The sequence below is a fragment of the Peromyscus eremicus genome, chromosome 7 (genome assembly GCF_949786415.1).
Source record: "Peromyscus eremicus chromosome 7, PerEre_H2_v1, whole genome shotgun sequence".
NCBI classification, from domain to species: domain Eukaryota; kingdom Metazoa; phylum Chordata; class Mammalia; order Rodentia; family Cricetidae; genus Peromyscus; species Peromyscus eremicus.
Window position 1 is genome coordinate 52,983,344 of NC_081422.1, and position 18,453 is coordinate 53,001,796.

The 18,453-nt window shown below is 51.6% G+C and overlaps 1 protein-coding gene across 1 annotated transcript; it reads right to left on the bottom strand.

The window, feature by feature from the left end:
• Positions 1–1,106: 1,106 nt before the first annotated feature.
• Cd276 (CD276 molecule) lies at positions 1,107–18,239 on the bottom strand. Its single transcript, XM_059267998.1, is given in 11 exon segments — positions 1,107–2,780; positions 4,038–4,073; positions 5,424–5,465; positions 7,661–7,795; positions 12,668–12,964; positions 13,156–13,348; positions 13,350–13,480; positions 14,015–14,275; positions 14,278–14,317; positions 14,495–14,829; positions 17,960–18,239. Coding segments are annotated over 11 exon segments (1,572 nt in total). The 5' UTR covers positions 18,039–18,239; the 3' UTR covers positions 1,107–2,757.
• Between the last annotated feature and the right edge of the window lie 214 nt (positions 18,240–18,453).

The window sequence follows — 18,453 nt, forward strand, 5'->3', positions numbered from 1 at the left end:
CTCACAGGTGCCCAACATGTTTTCTCCGTCAGTCTTGCCTGAACCTCACCACAAACCTCCGAAGCTGTTGTCCGACCCTGGGTGGGGACCGAGGTCCAGGGAGGGGAACAGGGTGCACAAAGGCACTGAGGGGCAGGGGATGTAGAGCTTGGAAATGTGAGCACCAAATGTGAGACATCAAACAAGGCAAGTCTTGTTACTGGAGCCTTCAATTTTATTACAACCTTCCAGTTTGGGATGTTTCTGTTTTGAGACAGGATCGCATGTAGGGCTGGTCTCAAACTCAGTATGTAGGTCAGATGACCTCGAACTCTGATCTTCCTGCCTCCAACTCCTGAGTGCTAAAAATACAAATGTGCACCACCGTGTCCCATTTAAACAGTGCTAAGGATCAAGACCAGGGTTTTGTACATGTTAGACAAGCATTCTGCCACCTGAGCTACATCCCCAGTCCCAAAGCATCCAGTTTGTAAAGAACGTTACCTGCTTTTTGGACAGGACTCTTCACCCCTATTCAATAAAAAAATCATCAGTGTTCTAGGGTAAGAGGGATTGGTTGTGGAGCCAGAGTAAAAGTTCTGTAGCCTGAGCCCCCCTGCAGTCCGGCCTCCTGTCTGTGGCTTGTGATGCTCTGACTAGGCCTAGTGCTGAAGCTATGGCCCAAGGAAAAAGGATGCCAGGGTATGTGTCGATGCCAGGGCATTCTGCAGACTCCCCTATCCCTGAACCTGGCTCTCTGGAAATCTGTTTGTCCTCCAAGTTCACTGTCCTCTCAGACTTCCCAAGTGGAAGGTCTCCAGAAGTAAGCCCCAAAAGTCAATGTCCTGCTCAGTGTCACAAAGCAGAGCCAGGTCCTGAGCTAGTTCCCATTCCACTGGGGTCAGCCAGGAATAGTGTGTGTGTGTGTGTGTGTGTGTGTTGTGTTGTGTTGTGTTGTGTTTTTCTCCTCAGCTCAACAGAAGCTTGAGAAGTGGGAACCACAGTGGAGAAAATGCTTTCATGGTGAAGCAGGTAGCCCTACCCCAGCCTGAAATGCCCAGGACAGGTTCCTCCCTCCTAGCGCCAAGCCGCCCCACTGTTTCACAGATATCACAGGCAAGAAGCTATTGAAAGACAGAGGCATTTATTTCTCCCAAAATACACCCAGTTTACAGAGTCCCATGTTTATTTTTTGTTGTGTCTTTTGAGATGGTTTCTCTGTGTTGCCCCAGTTATCCTGAAAGACACTCTGTAGACCAGGCTAGCCTGGAACTCAGAGATCCTCCTGCCTTTGCCTCCCAAGTGCTGGGATTAAAGGTGTGCACCACCACACCTAGCCAGAGTCCATCTTTAAATTATCCTCACATTCTGCAGTACTGGGGTGGGAGAGATGCCTCCAGGGGACACCAGAAGGTCTGCTTTGCCAGAAGGCAGGACTGTCAGAGACAAGCCAGGTACAAGCCCCAGCTCCAGAATAGCACCATGGTAAGTAAGGAGCAGTCCTTTCTTTCCTCAGGCCCTCTTGGCCTGGCCTTGGCCTTTCCCAGGCTCCAGCTGTTGAGGAGGTCCCAGTATGACATAGGCTGCTATCCCCATCCAGGTCTGAATGGCTGTGGCCACCTGCCTTCCAGTCCACATCTAGAAAGATTCTAGAAAACACCCAGTTCTCCAGGTATGGCAAAGGACTGTGCTTTCTCCGGGTTTCTGCCTCTACCCCAGGCCCTGGGTCAGGAATAGTGTGGGCTGAGGGTGAGGTATCCAGAAACTGTGGGCACAGGTGGGTACAGTAGGAAGCAAGGCCATTTCCCGCTGGAAGGTAAGGTCTAGAGGCAAGGGACTCTGATTTTTCTGCAGGCCCTTGGCACCCAGCACAGTGCTGACCCCCGTGGTTGCTCTACAGACATTAATTTACTAGGAAAGTAAAAGTAACAAAGATTCCAAACATGGGAAAGCACAGGGATAAAGGCCGACCCCGTGAGGGGCCCTGAGAACCAGGGCAGCCAGTACCAGCTTCCTGTGGGGAGAATGGGCACAGCCCAGGGCAGCCAGAGCAGACCACACAAGGCAAGTCTGTACGTGTTCCAGCACGTGCAGCTCCGAGTATCAATGTACCTGTGCGGATAGATAGGGAGTGTGCCCCCATCACACTTAGCCAGGGAGGGAGATAACCAAAGCCAAGCCCAGGGCAGGTGAGTCAGGATGAAGACTTGGAGATGCTGAAGAGATGGGATCCACACTAGTCAGAACAAAGGCTGAGGGGCGGTAAGCAAGATGTACCAGGGCCATGGGGAAACCAAGAGGTGACCATGCATCTGGCTTCAGATAAATAAGGCAGGGGTTCGTCTGAATAGTTATGTGCCTTGGAGAATAACAGCAGTTACACGGTCTGTGTGGCTTTGGAGGAGCAAGGAGGTGGGGATGGTTTGCGTGTGTCCATGAGGAACAAGGCCGAAGGAAGGTTCATGTGTAGTGTCACTGGAGAAACAAGGTCACTGGATGACTCTGGAGGAACGTTGAGGTGGAGCGGTCTGTGTGTCATGTCCATAAGAAATAAGGCCGCAGGATGGTTCATGTATCGTGTCACCGGGAAAATAAGGCTTCAGGATGATGGGAATTGAGTCCATCAGAGAAATAAGGCTGTAGGTGGCCTATGTACCAGATCCTTTGGAGAATGGGGAGACCCCCAGAGCAGAACCCATGCACTGGGGCAGGGCTCACATTGAGGCTCAACACAGCCAGAGGGTGGGTCCCCCACCTGGGAAAGGCAGCAGCTCCCAGTCAGGCTATTTCTTGTCCATCATCTGCATTTCATGGTAGGATGAGAGGAAAAGGGGGAAAATGCATTAGAAGCTGGAAGTTCTACTCCTGGGGACACATCTGAAGTCACAGATCCAGGTTGGGGGTGTGCACCCCTAGCCACTCTCCTGGAGGCTAATATGTGTACAGGACAGGTAGAATAAGGAATGTGTCTTCTTACACCACTACACTGGAGGCCAGTACGTACACAGGAGCCAGGTGGGAGAGTCACCCCACACACTCCCTCCCACTGGCCTGCTTGGTCCATCTGACTCACCCTTCAAGGCCTGGCCCAATTCCCTCCTCTGGCAGGAATGCCTCTTCCCATCCTAATGACCTGGAGAGTAACGTTGCAGGGAGCCTTCTCCCTCTGACTTTGCCTCCCTACTGAAGAACATCCAAGTCTGACACCCCTGGCCCCGCTCCACATCCCAGCTTGCACCAGCAGTTTAGAAGGCCTTGGGCATGCTCTTCCTTCCTTTGGGTTCTGTCTGTGTCCTCAGGAAAGGAGCTGTCATAGCCTGCCTCTGCAGCCATCCATCTTGGACACAGACTAGAGCCAGGGTACCTCCCTGGGGAGCAGGGAAGCTTATTGTTTCACCTATGAGGCTACTCGGGGCAGCAACTCCCTCTTCAGACACCCGGCCGACATTATCATCAGCAGGGCTTCACTCTTTGTTGCTCACTACTTTCCAATGACAGGGAGGAGACCTCTCATTTCCTGTGCTTCCTAGTGAACCCGTGCATGTGAGTAGTAACAACTGTCGTACTGACTAGCCACCTCCTCTGCGCCAGAAACGTGGCTGCCCAGATGAATGCTACATTTCTAGCCTCACCTGAGAAACAGGTCACGTGACTAGGCTCTGCCCAATGGGATGTATCTAAAGTGACAGGAGCTATTTTTGGCCAAGCCCTAGAAAGATGTTCCCTGCCCTCCTTCTCATCCTTTGCCTCTGGAGGGGGGCATGGCAGCCACAGCAACCCTTTGGACCCAAGGATGGAAGCTTCATGTTGCAGGGGACAGAATCCAGGCCCCCAGGCTACCTGCCTGGTGCAGGTAAGCCTATTGGAGGAGCTGGGACCTGGTTCCTCCACCCTCCACCATCTCTCCAGGAGGTGAGTGGATGCTATTCTTCTGGGGAGGAAGCACAGGTCAGTAGCGGAAGGGTGATGATGATTGCCCCGCTCCCCAGCTTCCTACACAGACACACACACACACACACACACACACACACATTCCATTTCAGGCAATATATCATTACCTTCTTTGTTTTCAGAGTGCTTCAGAGGCCGCAGAGCTGAAAAAAAGGAAGGGGCTTGTGATACGAGAAAAGCCCTATGGAGGCAGGGCAGAGGAAGCAGTAAGGGTGAGAACGCAGAAGGAATGGGCAGGGATGGGCAGTCTGGGGGCACCATCACAGTGCCGGGGGAGGAGGCCCAGAGAGCTAGCCCAAGCCTCACTTCACAAGTCCCACCTCCACCGTCTCTGAGTAAGTCCCATGTGTCCTCCCTCTCTGAATCTCAGGCCCCTATTACTACAGAATGGGGACAGGCACCTGTCCCCAGACAAGCTGGAGATGTGGCAGCACACAGAACCCAGATCATAAATGAGGTGAAATCAGGATCAAGGGAGGCTGGCATGGTTGCAGGTGCCTCCAGAGGCCCAGAGTCACATGGCCTAGAGGCTGACTAACTCTCTAGCCCATCCTCTCTCCTCTCCCTCCCATCCCCTTCCTCCCTCCCTCCCTCCCTCCCTCCCTTCCTTCCTTCCCCTCTCTGCCAACATCTGCCTCTGAGCATGAGAAATGAGGCTCCATCCCAGGCCCATCTCCATGCCTGCCACACAAGCACCAAACAGGTGGAGAACTAATTGGCGTGATTTATAGCCGTCCCCAGGCATCACTCCTGTCCTGCCTTCTATGGGGGTGGGAAGGAAGCTGGTGTCAACTGGAACAGTCCAAGATGGCTCATGGGAAACTTGCTTTTCTCAGCTTGGTCACTCCTGGTCACTCCTGCAGCTGTAGGGCACTAGGACCTCAACACCCACCCTAAAACCAGATCTCAGCCCAAGACCGTCATTCCTTGTCACACTGCAACTCTCAGGTGCCACCAGAACAGGGCCAAGATGGTATTTTACATGTGAAACACCAAAGCCCGGAGGAGCAAAGCGCTTCATTAGTGTTCATAGCCTCTAAGAACTGTCCACAGTTGTCCGCTTTATCACAATAGGGCACCACTGTACGCTCTTAACTAGACACCAAGCACGGTACTGTCTTCTATTATATAGACTATCTCATCTAACACAACCCAGAAAAACCTAGAGACCTGTTCTCATGCCCATTTTTCAGATATGGGAAAAATAGGCCCAAGAGAGTTATTTGCCGAAGGCTCCTTTGTCGATAAGGCACTGCCCCTCTCCTGCAGCCCTCCGCCCACCCCTGGGAAGCACCCAGTTGCTACAGTCCTGATGGATGGGTTAGGGTAGGCAGGAGACTCCTGTGGTAGGCTGGTGTTCTGCCTCCAGACCTTCCCTGTGTTGGGGGCTCCATCAGACGGTACTTCATTCCAACCTCAGAGCATGAAGTCCTGTCTCCCATCCCGGATGCCGCCCCCCCCCCCCCCCCCCCAGTTAAGAGGGCCAGACTCACCCGTCTTGGATCCTTCTCCATCCCCATCCTGGTCCTCAGCACCTAGAAGGGAGAATCACAAACTTTCTCAGGGTTGTCTTTCCCACACCTCCACACCTGGGGACTGAGCAAATTGGACTTCTGGTCTGAATGCTGAATTCAGGGTTGGAGCTTGAGACCAGAGCAGAGCCGAACCTAGGATAGGATGGAAGGGCCCCAGCAGGAAGCCCAGCACTTATCTGGCCAGGGACCACTTATCAAGCTTTCTACCCACCCAGCCTATGACTCCACACCCACTCACTCGCAACCCTGCCAACATCACATCTGCACCCCACTTCGTTTATTTTTGTATGTGTGTGTGTACGGTGTGAATATGTGCATGTGTGCGTGTGTGCACATGAAAGCCAGAGGTTGGCATCGGGTGTCTCCCTCAATCACTCTCCACCTTATTTTTTGAGACAGGGTTCCTCATTAAACACGGAGCTCACTGGTTCAGCTAGACTGGCTGCCCAGTGAACGTTAGGGATCCTCCGGTCCCCCTAACCCCCAGTGTTACAGAAGCAAGCTGCCCTGCCAGACTTACGTGGGTGCTGGGGATCCACTGCGGTCCTCATGCTTGTAAAGCAGGTACTTTACTGACTGTCATCTATCTCCCAGTCCCTCCGCACCCCACTTCTGCCTGTCCATCCATCCTCTCCAGGCACACACAGCCCACTTAACCATCAAAGTCACAAGCATCACTTACCCACAACTGACCAAACTCTCCTCACTTCTTCCCCATACCTAGGCACCTTCCGGCCTCTACTACCTGTCTGCTCTCATACCTCCGTCTATTCCTGTGCCACCCAATGTCCACTCACCCATCTACAATCACCAATACCAATTCACAACCCCCCTCACCAGCAGAAGGTAGCGCCATGAGGCTCTGAATACTTCCACTCCGAGGAAGACACACACTCTTTCTGGGGACACACCAACTAAATCCTCACAAGGCTCTAAACCTTTTCTCACTCACAGACACACCCAACGAGACTTACACACTCAGTTCCATACTTGTTTGCACAGACATACTCATCCCCTGTCACACTGCAGCCTTACACACCACCATCTTCGTGACAACTCACACTCTTGTTTACGCCCATCTGCCAAGCTCATGCCCTGACAGGCAGGTGAACACTGATTCAGAGAACAGTTAGCCACGAGGTCTCAGGCTAGGGCCCTCTGTGCACCCCCTTCCCGTTCATTCTGTCACGGACACAGCAGCTGCTAGGTTTGAATGTCTGTTCCCTCCCAAATGCACACTGAAATTAGCCATCATCAAACAATATCAGGGGGCGGGACTTCTGGGCTGGAGAAATGGCTCAGTAGTTCAGAGCACCGTCTGCTCTTGCAGAGAACAAGATTGATTCTGTTCTCAGCACCCACATGACAACTAATAATCAATACCCTGTAACCCCAGTGCCAGGCATACATGCAGGCAAAACACCCATACACAAAAACTTTAAATTTAAAGTAAATTTTCATTTTAAATTAATTTCTTTCTAAAGAGGCGACACTTCTAAGGGGTGATTAGGCTCTGGCAGGTCCACCCTTGCAGACAGCACTGGCTCTGTGACCTTTGCCCTCTCACTTTCCACCAATGATCAGTAAGGCCTCACCAGATGCTGGTGCCTGGATATGGCATTGACTTAGTTACTTTGTGCCTGTGTCTGAGTGTGTGGTATTCATGCATGCCTGTTTACATGTGTGTGGGTGCACTTGTGAGCGCACATGTATGTGGAGGCCCAAGGCTGATATCAGGAGTCTTCCTTGATCCCTCTCCATGTTATTCATTAAGGCAGGGTCTCTCAATCGAATCCAGAGTTCACTGATATGGCTAGTCTAGCTGATCAGTTTGATCAGGGGAAGCCCTGTCTTCTTCTAGGAGCTGGAATTACAGACAAACTGCCATGCCCACTAGACATTTATGTGGGTGCTGAAGTTCCAAACTCCAGTCTTCATTCTTCCGTCACAAGTGATTTCTCTGCTCTCCCTGCTGCCTGGATATGATACTCCCAGCGTGAGAAACATAAGCCAGTAAATTTCTGTTTTTTACTGGAACCTGTCTCGGGTATTCTCTTACAGCTGCACCCAATAAACTAAAACAGTGACATGCCCTAAGACATGTGGGCATGTATGCACATGTGCGCACCTGCATGTGTATACACACACACACACACACACACACACACACACACACACGAGTCACTCTCACTCACCTGCATTCTCCTCCTCACAGCTCTGCTTGATCTTTCTCCAGCACACGAAGGCCAGGGCCACCAGCAGTACCACAAGACAGACAGAGAGCCCCACAGTCACCCACAGAGCCTCAGGGGGGAATGTCATAGGCTGCCCTGGAAGAAGACAGAAGAATGAGACCATCTTGTTCCAAGGTGTGAACAGGGTTTCCTAGTCTCACTGTACCCCACAAAGGTGAATGAAGCTCACTCAGGCTCCCACGGCCATAGCTCCATTCACCCTACCAAACCCTGCCACTGCGGCTAGGGGTGATGGGAACATGCCCCAGAAGGAGCGGGAGCAGTGGAGCTAAGAAGCCGGAAGGTGATTAATAACCATGGCTAGGGCCCACTGGCTAAGGATAATCTCACTAAGAGTGGCTCAAGGCTCTCTCAGCTGACCCAGCTTCTAGTCTCCCAGCTTTTCTGTCTGACGCCAGGAAGCCTCCTTTCAGCCATTCTCCACAGAGTCCCTGACTCCTCCCAGCCTCTGCAGAGTCCCTGTCATTTCCCCTTCCTAGCAGGGATGCCCAAATTCCCCACCTGGCCTAAGAGCCACCTCTCCAGAGGCCTCCCTGATGGCTGCCGTCCCCTCCTGGTTTACATCACCCTGAGGGTCAGACCTCAGCCAGCTGCAGCCCATGAGCCAGATGGTGGCCTGTTTTTAACGATCTATGAGCTAGCTAGTATTAGCTTTTATTTTTGTGAAGAGCTACAAAAAGAAAGGATAAAGAAAAAAAGAAGTGTTGGACCCGAAAATTTAGGGTCTCAGGTGGGCGTCCCAAGAACCCAGACTCCAGTCCAGTTGATGCAACAGCACGAGGATTTTATTAAAGAAACATCTGTACAGATGGGCAAACTCTGCTCCAAAGAGCAAGAGTCGCATCTTACTGCAGCCCCATAAGGGCTTTTAAAGGAAAAACCCATAAAACCCGTAAGATTACAATTCCCATACAATTTCATGGTCTGATCACAGGGTGATCACAGAGGGGGTACAGTTACGTAAACCTCAAGGGGGGTATCAGGGCGGGAGTGGAGCTTACACACAGGTCACGGTGGTCCTTCCTGGAACACCTGCAACTATCCCAGTCACAGTTGAGCACATCTCTTAACAGAAATCTTTTTTTTTTTTTTTTTTTTTTTTTTTTTTAAAGATTTATTTATTTATTATGTATACAATATTCTGTCTACATGTAGGCTTGCAGGCCAGAAGAGGGCACCAGATCTCATTACGGATGGTTGTGAGCCACCATGTGGTTGCTGGGAATTGAACTCAGGACCTCTGGAAGAAGAGCCAGTGCTCTTAACCTCTGAGCCATCTCTCCAGCCCCAACAGAAATCTTTTTACATTGTTATATTGTTACAGGGGTGATTGAGTAGTGGCTGAGTCAGGTTGCCCTGGGAACTAGATTTTTAGTTTCTCATGTCCTGGTGCTTGAAGTTGCTCTCTTTCTGAGGCTTGGGGGTGTAAGCCTGAAGGGCTAGGGTCTTTCAGAAGAAGAAAAGAAACAAAGAAGACCAGAAAGAAAAGCTACAGTGTTCTGGGGATGTGGCTCCGTTGGTAGAGTGCTTGCCTAGAATACATGGAGCCTGGGGTTCGATTCCCAGCACCATCGATATAAACTGGGCATGGGTTCCCATGCTACCTGTGATCCCAGAACTAAGAAGGTAGAGGTGGGAGAATAAGAAACTCAAGGTCATCCTCATTACAGATTGAGTTCAAGGTCAACTGAGACAATGAGATCCTGTCCTGCCAACAATAAACAGACTGATAAACAAACAAATAAATAAAATCATCAGCAGAAAGACGGCACATGGCCCACCAAGTATTCATTCTCTGTCTCTTTACAGAACGTGTGCCTAGTTCTAAACACAGCTGAGGGCCTGGGGTGAGAGTCAGATCTGGGGGAGCCTCACCAAGGGAATAGTCACGTGCAGCCCTGAGGCTACCCCTGTTAGATACATCATGTCAAGAGAATGAGTGGAGGTCGAGGAGCTCAAGGTGAGGTTGAGGCCAGCAGGTGATCTAACCGCATCCCCACATGACTCCAGCATAGATCCCACCCTCAGCTTAGTGCCATACTGGGTGCTGCGCAGAGCCCTGGAGGGGGAAAAAAAATCTAATCTTTTTGCTCTTTGGGGACAACATGCAGCCAGGGCATCAGCAGCCTCTGGAGCACACAAGCAGCAGGGCCCTACACCCTGCACCTGCAGCGGCCCAGGCCCAGAGGAACTGTGGTAAGTCCTTTGCAGCAGACATGCTTTCCACAGGGACGGGCTTAGGGTAAGGCACACGGCTGCTCTGGACCCTGGAATCTGAAGAAGCCATCATCTGGGAAAGCAGAAGAGGAGCAGAAGGCCACAGCTGAGGCAGACAGCTGGGCCAGCCTGGAGCACTTGTGAGAGACCTCTGGAAATTTCAAGACAAGGTTCCTACGGCCGTGGACAGGGCAGAGCAGCAGAAATACTCAAGGGACTCCACCGCTCCCTGAAGAGCTACAGGCAGCCAATGGTTGCTAGGGGAGGGGGAGACATTTTCTTCAGTGATGTAACCTCTGGATAAAGTGCCCAAGCTCCTATAGCCGATCCCCCACTTGTGCTCCTGGAAGCAATCCTCATGGAAGTCATTGTGTCACAAAAAAATAGACGTTAAAATGGGAGGGGCATGCCACGATGGCTCAGCTGGGAAGAGTCTGCTCTGAATGCCTGACAACCTGAGCTCTAGCCCCAGAAGCCATGGTGGATGGAGAGAACCGGTTCCCGAAAGTTGTCCTTTGACCTTTATACACACACAATAAATAAGGTTTTAGAATAATGAAAACAGGAGGGGACTAGTTGGGTGGAGGAAGGGACTCGGCAGGAATGAAAGGGGGACATGAAATGGTATTAGAGGTGAATATCATCAAAATGCATTCTATACATGTAGGAACTGTCATAATGAGTCTATTAAGTATACAATTAGTATAAATGAATGACTCAAAGGAAAGTCTCCCTGTGTTCGCCCCTCAACTGCCTGAAACATGGTCAGACTTCCTTCATTCCTTAGCAAAGGACACAGTCAACTGGGGCTCAGACCTATATCTACAGTTTTTGATCCAGAAAACCCTCTCCAGAGAGGCCTAGCCCAGCACACTCAATGTCACTCACCCCCATCAGGTAAGGGAGAGCAGCTAGAGGACTGAGCATCGAAATCCCAGAATGCTGTACAAGGCAGAGCTGCCCGGAGCAAAATGCAGGCCAAGGGCTCCAAGGTAAGCCGGCTCCGCTCTAATGAAACAGGAGGCCAGCCGCGGGGACGAGGGAAAAGTGGGCCAAGAGGCCAGTGCTGATTCAGATCCTGGGTCATCTGCTTGCTGCAGAATGTGGGAACCAGGAGCCAAAGTGGTCCTCAGACAGAGTTCAGAGAGGCTGGGGACCCTCCAAGCTGGGGGCAAACCATTGCCTTTATCACCTGTCTAATTTTCAAAGTGTCTGGCCCCCAAAATGTGTGTTAGCCTATGGTGTGGGGAGAGTCCCTGTTCACTGGGCCTCAGTTTCTCGTATGAACTGTGCTTGGTAACGCTGGCCCAAATGAAATCCTTTCAGTGCTAGCTACTGAGGTATAAAGAATGTTCTCTGAAGTGGGGCAAATATTCTTTCCACATACAAACCCTTGCTTTACAGCATCAGTACTACAGACAGCCCAGTGCCCCCTGGTGCAAGATCGCCATGAGTCCTCTGTCCTTCCTGATAAAACCTTCACATGTGTGCCCATCTCATCCCGCATTTCTAGGTCTTTCTTGTGAACAAACTGCTTTGACTTTTTAAAAAGGATTGATTGTGCGTGTGCGTTCACACATGTATGTGAGGGTACCCACCAAGGCCAGAAAACGGCATCTGATCACTCGGAGTTAGAGACACTTGGGAGCCACCTGATATGGGTGCTGGGATGTAAACCCTGGTCTTCAGGATAAAGCAGCAAGCGTTCTTAATCACTGAGCCATCTCTCGAGCCTCAGTGAAACATTCCCCCCCCCCCCCATGGTGTTCTCTACAAGATCAAGGTGGTACTCAGAACATGAGAGAGCAGGAAGGGACTCCCTTAGATGATGATGCTCTCTACAGAGAAGCCTAAGGTTTACACAGACACCGGCAACCATCGGAAGTAAAGAGCTGGGTGGGCTGCGGGCGTCAGGCAGAAGTTGTGGGAAGAGAAAAGACAAGGACCGGTGATGGACAACCTGCTTCCTGATCTCAGAGCTGTAGAAGGTCCCTGGGAAAGCTCACATGGCCCAGAGGTAGGGCCTCGGGAGCTAGACCCAGCACACAGGCCTACCAAAGGACTGAGCTGAGACATGTCATGGGCAAACACAGAGGGTGACTGTCCACCTTGGCATGAAGGGGAGCCTGAGCCCTCTTTACAGCCTCAAGCGCTGAAGGTGCCTACCTGGACTAGTGCTGACTTGGAAACCAGTCAGACGGACTTCTCCAATATTAGAGGCTCAATCTAGCATTTGACCACATGGGGGCAGTAGAGACAACTCTGGCCATCAACTGTGGCACTCTAGTCTGCAGGGAGAAGGGCTGCCCTTGACCCAGGTGAGTGGGATCCACCTGGGAGGCCCCATGGTCTCCCAGGGGTTCGCAATTGTAATTCCTTCACATGAAAGAAGTGACCCCTAGAAAGCACACCCTCATTCACCATGTCTCTAAGCAAGCCTCATGGCTGTCCAGAATTCTACCCACCCCTCTAGATTCCAGGCAGGTACTTTGTGGTCCCTGTAAGTTAGAGGCATAAGTGCCGTGGCAAGCATGCTCAGGAGAACAAACATTATAAATGATTTTCATCAGCTTAAGAGAGCAAGTACTTTAAAGACTTCTCACTGGGGAGGCTTTGGGATGCTTGAAATCTACATGAAAATGAGTATTTTTATATTGATATTCCAGCTTAGGGCCTAGAAAAGGGTTAGCTGCTCCCTTAGTCCTTCCTCAGCTAACCCCCTCCCCTTACCTGTGATGGTGACTGAGCCGTGAGTGTCTTGCTGCAACACCGGGTTGCGTACCAGGCAGCTATAGGTGCCGTTAGCACCCAGCACCACCCTCAGCACGCTGTGAACATCAAACAAGCCCCGCTCATTGGCCATCTGGGATGTGGTCACATTGCCAGTCAAGGGCAGTCCCTGCCCATCCTTCCAGAACACCTCAGCCTCGGGATAGCCCTGGTAGCTGGAGCATGTGATGGTCACCATGTCCCCAGGACGCAGGTCCTTGCTGGGCTCCAGGGTCATGCTGGGCTTCGAGTAGGGGGCTGGAGGGTGGCAAAGGGTAGAGGTCAGTGACAGCTCAAGAGACACAGTGGAGAAAAGGACACATGGGGTTGTTAGTTAGGAGTCAGCTCGGAGGCTTTCTTTGATGGTGGAATCAGCAGTGGGACAGCGGATGGGCTGCATGCAGACTGGGTAAGGAGCGGAAAAACGCTCCCTCCCGGTACTGAACTGCCACCTGCCTGCAGGCTAGCAGCAGCACTGCCAAAGTCCAGGATGCCCACAGAGCTGGTGAAGCTGCCCTCACCAGCTACATCCGTGCACTGTATCCTCAGGAACACATTACCCTACACCAGCAGGTCAGGGAAGAGAGCTGTACTCTTGGGGTAGGTCCTGCCCTGGGCCCGGCCCTTGGGGAAGCTGTGCACCTTGGGGAAGCTATTTGGTATATATCAGTTGCCAAATGAAATTGAACTGTGCCAGGCTGGAGCCAGGCTTGGTGGAGGAACAGCATAGAATGATGTCACTGTCCACCAGGGCCACCACAGGATCTTCCGAACCTAGACCTCCATGCCTCCTGGGTCAGAATCCTAGAGACAACACAGTAAGGGGCCTCTCCAGCTGCTCCACAGCCTCTTCTACAACGGGCCGTGTTCCCTCTCATTCTCCCTAGACAGATGGAGTCTCATACCTGCTTTTCACAGCAGGCTGGCCTTGTCTGACCAGAGCCATCCATCCCTGCGGTCCAGACTTGACACAATGGGACTGTCAAGAGCTCCAGCAAGAGCAAACCCCTTCCCCAGCAGAGCTCCTTTGGCTCTCCTGTCCCGTGACTTTCTGCTGACCCAGATGCATCGCCATCCTTCCCAGAAATGTCTACAGCCTTGGAGTCGGGGCGGAGTCAAGAAGGCCTTCCATCAGTGACTGACTCCACACGACTTGGAGTCCCCTGCCCCATCGTTCTATCTCTCTCAGGTATCTCCATTGTCTGGGAGATTGAAGATAGGGAACTAACTTCCTTTAACTTCAAATGCAATTGACAGACTATAATAACCTCCCTTTAAGGTGCCATTTAAGACCAAAACAATAAAAACCCATGGGGCTTCTGTGGGTTGTCATGGTGACTGAACTGTATACATCCTACTGCAACACCAGGTTGAGGATCAGGCATCTGTGGGTGCCATTAGCACCCTGCACCACCCTAAGCATGCTGTGCACAGCAAACAAGCCCTGCTCCTTGACCATCTACGATGTGGTCACATGGCCAGTCAAGGGTATTCCCTGCCAGAACACTGAAACCCGAGGACAGCCCTGGGAGCTGGAGCATATGACCGTCCCCTTGTCCCCAGGTTGTTGTTGGGCTCCAGAGTCATGCTGGACTTGGAGTAGCAAAGGTACTGGAGGGTAGCAGAGGGCAGGGGTTACCAACATCAGTGCAGGAGATACAGTGGCAGAAAGGACGCACGAGGCTGGTCGGAGCGGAGCGGCATTTGTGGTGCAGCAGTGTGTGAGCGGCTGCACGCAGGAGAGTGAAGGGTGGAAGCGGAAGGCGCCCCCTCTCCATACTCACCTGCCACCTGCAGGCTAACAGCAGCGCTGTCAAAGTCCCGGATGCTCACGAAGCACGTGTAGCTGCCCTCGTCGGTTACTCGGACACGCTGCAGCCGCAAGGATGCGTTGCCCTGTACCAACAGGTCAGGGAAGAGTGCTGTGCGGTTGGCGTAGGCACTTCCTTGGTCCCGGCCTTCGGTGAAGCTGTGCACCAGCTGTTTGGTGTCGGTCAGCTGCCAGATGAGGTTGAGCTGTGCCAGGCTGAAGCCGGGCTCCGGGGAAAAGGAGCAGCGTAGAGTGGCATCAGTGTCCACCAGGGCCACCACAGGGTCTTCAGAGACCTGGACCTCCACAGCTCCTGGGGGTGAGTCGGAGGGGCCAGGGCAGTTAGGAAAGGTGGAGTTTTCAGGGTCTCTCTCCTTCCACAGCTGTCTCTAGGCTTCCCACAGCCTTCCTTTTAGGTCTGAGGCTCAAAGTAACTTCCAGATCTATGCTCCTCATTGTGAGCAGCTATCTGTCAACATGAATTAGGAATGTAAAAGGCCCAAGACCCGGGTCGCACACTAGAGCTTATTTACATCCTAATGGTAGAGACAGGCAGTTTGTGATGAACACAGATATTTATCAGCTCGTGATTAGACTATGGGGGGGAGGGGGAAGGGCTATGGATGTGCCTCTGTGTTAGAGCACTTGCCCAGCTTTGGATCTACTCTGTTCCAAAAGAGGGAGGGGAGGAGGGAGGGACGGAGGGAGGGAGGGAAGGAGGGAAGGAGGGAGGGAGGGAGGGAGGGAGGGAGGGAGGGAGGGAGGAGAAAAATAAAAAGAGGGAGTACCATAAAAGAAAAAGAGAAAGAAAGAAAGAAGAAAAGAAGCCAGGGACTCAAAGCAAAGAGGAAGCTTTCAAGCCCAGCAGGTACCCTCCACCTGCCAGGTCACTTGCATTCCCCACAAATACATACTATTCACGTAATTAGAGGTACACATATAATTAGAGATGCCTACAGAAAGTATACACCCCATGTTCTTAGTGATTGTCTTTGGGTGAGAGAACTTCACGGGTACTTTTTCTTCTCTTCACTTCCTAAATAAACATACTTAACTTCTATACAAGAAAGAACAGCCATGCCTTTAAATAAGGTGGGAAGCATGAGCTCTGTGTAAACACAGAGCGGGTGCCAGGGAGAGGGACCAGCAGATAGAAAGGCCCTGAGGTAGGGGGCCAGTGAGAGCGTATGGGAAGGTAACCCAGTGGGAATCCCACTGGAGGCGGGCCAGACAGGGCTTTGAGAGACACTGGAAGAAACCTGGGGTTTCCCTGCCTTTGAGGGCATAGCACTAAGGAGGGCACTAGTTATTAGATGCCATGTGGGTAGTAAAGCCTGCAGTTCACCCTGGCTCCTCTACAAAGGGAGACTATATTGTAAGAGAGTATGAGGGTGAGTGGTCAGGGGCCACCTCAGAGGTCTTTGTAAGAAGTGATACAGTGGAGGAAAGGCCACAGGAGGCGGTTAGCATAGGAGTCAGATACAAAGTTTCAATCCCAGCGCTCAGGAGGCAGAGGCAGGAGAGTCTCTGTCAATTCAAAGCCAGTCTGAGCTACATAGCAAGTTCTAGGCCAGCCAGGGCTGCACAGTGGGACCCTGTCTTTAAAAAAAAAAAAAAAAAAAAAGTGAAGAGTGGCGGTAGAACCAGCCAGATCTGAGATGCAGTCAGAATTATCAATGTCGTGGTGGTTTGAATGAGAACAGCCCCCATAGGCTCATATGTTTGAATGCTTGATCCCCAGCATTGGTGGAACTGTTTGGGAAGGATTAGGAGGTGTGGCCTTGTTGGAGGAGGTGTGTCACTGGGGGTGGGCTTTGAGGTTTCCAAAGCCCAGGCCATCCCTCGCTCTGCTTTGTGCTTGTGGATTAGATGTACGTTCTCAGCTACTGCTCCAGTGCCACACCTGCCTTCCTGCTGTCACATTCTCCGCCATGATGGTCATGGACTCACCCTCTGACACTCTAAACAAGACCCCAGATGAAATGCTTCTTTTATAAATTGCCTTGGCCATGGCGTTTTGTCACAGCTATAGAAAAGCAACTACGTAACAGAATGTAAATCATAAAATCCCAAGATGACTCCATCCTGAAGGAAACCTCCCAGAGAAAAGGGCCCTGGAACAGGCTCCTCTGTGGCCACCTGTGCCCTCTATCCCCGACTTCCCAGCAGCTTCCCTGCCAGGCACCTCTATCTGGACTCATCTCTCCCTCAGAGACTCTGAGAAGTCAGGAAGGGGCTGGGGAGTGTGCCGTGTGGGGTCACAGTGAGTAGGTGAGCACTCTAGGCACCCATGGGAAGCAGGCACACTCAATATATGTGACGCACAACCTTCAAATGAAGCTGACTGAGTACAGCACCCACAGAAGGCTTTGTAAACTGTGTTTGTTCCGTGGTAAGTGTTTTACCAGGAATTCCACACTTTCTTAGTATGTGATGTCTAGAGGTTGAAGCTGGGCCTGCATATCTTTCAGTCACCCCATGAAAGCTTAGACTAGTTCTCCTCTTTGCCAACTAAACCAAGGTATCCCTTGCAAGGGACATCTGGGACATGGAACTTAAGTCACCCAAAGTCCTTTCTTTCTAAAGAAGTGAGAACCAGGCTAGGCACACGCTTTTAATCCCAGCACTCAGGAGGCAGAGGCAAGTGGATTTCTGTGAGTTGGAGGCCAGCCTGTCTATAGAGTTAGTTCCAGACAGCCAGGGATACATAGTGAGACTCTGTTTCAAACAAACAAACAAAAATAAACAAAAAAATCAACTCTTAGGGTTAGAGATGAGTGTTGCCTCTGGTGACCACTAGATGGCACCAGCCACTCAGCTTTGTTTTCTCCATGGGTTGAATGCGTACCCAAAGAGGGCATTTACTTAGCCAAGCACTATGTGGGAAGTACCTTCATTTACTCATCATGGTGACTGAGCACTGACAACATAGCAAGCATCCATCCCATCCCTGAGGATAGACTCTGTCTTCTGAGCAGGAGAACAACAGCCAGTACACAAAGAACCATATGTCAAGTGGAGGGAAATGCTAGGAAGGATGTCATGGACACAGGATAGGAAGGGAGAGGATGCTATGCTGTTTTATACAAAGTAGCCAAGGAAGCATGCTGAGGACATGTCATCTGAGCAAAGGCTTTCAACAAAATAAAGAGTGGACTCATGCCTCTCTGTCTGAGGGCAGAAAATTCTGGGCAGAGGAAGCCCTATGTAGAAGGGTCCTGAAGAGAGATTACTCAGTGTGTTCGAGAACCTGAATTATCGTAGTACGCAGAGCTGAAGTCCCATTTCACAGATGGGAAAGTAGAGACTAAGGTGAAGAAGGTTGCCTGTGGATCCAGAGATGGAAATCAGTATGATTCTTCATGACAGAGCTAGCCTAGCAGGAACCCGGGAAGGAGTAGGCATCCCCATGCCCTGCCATGACCACAAGCCCTTCCCTTCACCTGTGAGGCAGAAGTACAGCACTCCCAGGGCCGTGCGCATACACACAGCCACACTGGGGCCACGCCATCCACGCAGCATCTTCCTGTGAGGCAGCTGACAGCTGGGCTCTCCGTGGCGGATGGCTGCTCCTGCCTGTGGAAGAGGAAGAGAGGCCTTTGTCTCCAAAGTTCCTCCTCAACACCTTCCGAACTCCTCAGGACCATCCAAATCTGAGAGAGAAGTTGCCAGGCAGCCAGCAAGACAAGGCTGATGAGCTTGGGGTCCAGGCCGTGACCAGGTCACTTGGTCTGATGGGAGAGTAAAAGAGCAGGTTTTAGAGAAACACAGGGTTCAGCTTGAAAAGTATACTCTATCCTAAGCCAGGCAGTTGTGGCGCACACCTTTAATCCCAGCACTCGGGAGGCAGAGCCAGGCGGATCTCTGTGAGTTCAAGGCCAGCCTGGTCTACAGAGCGAGATCCAGGATAGGCCCAAAGCTACACAGAGAAACCCTG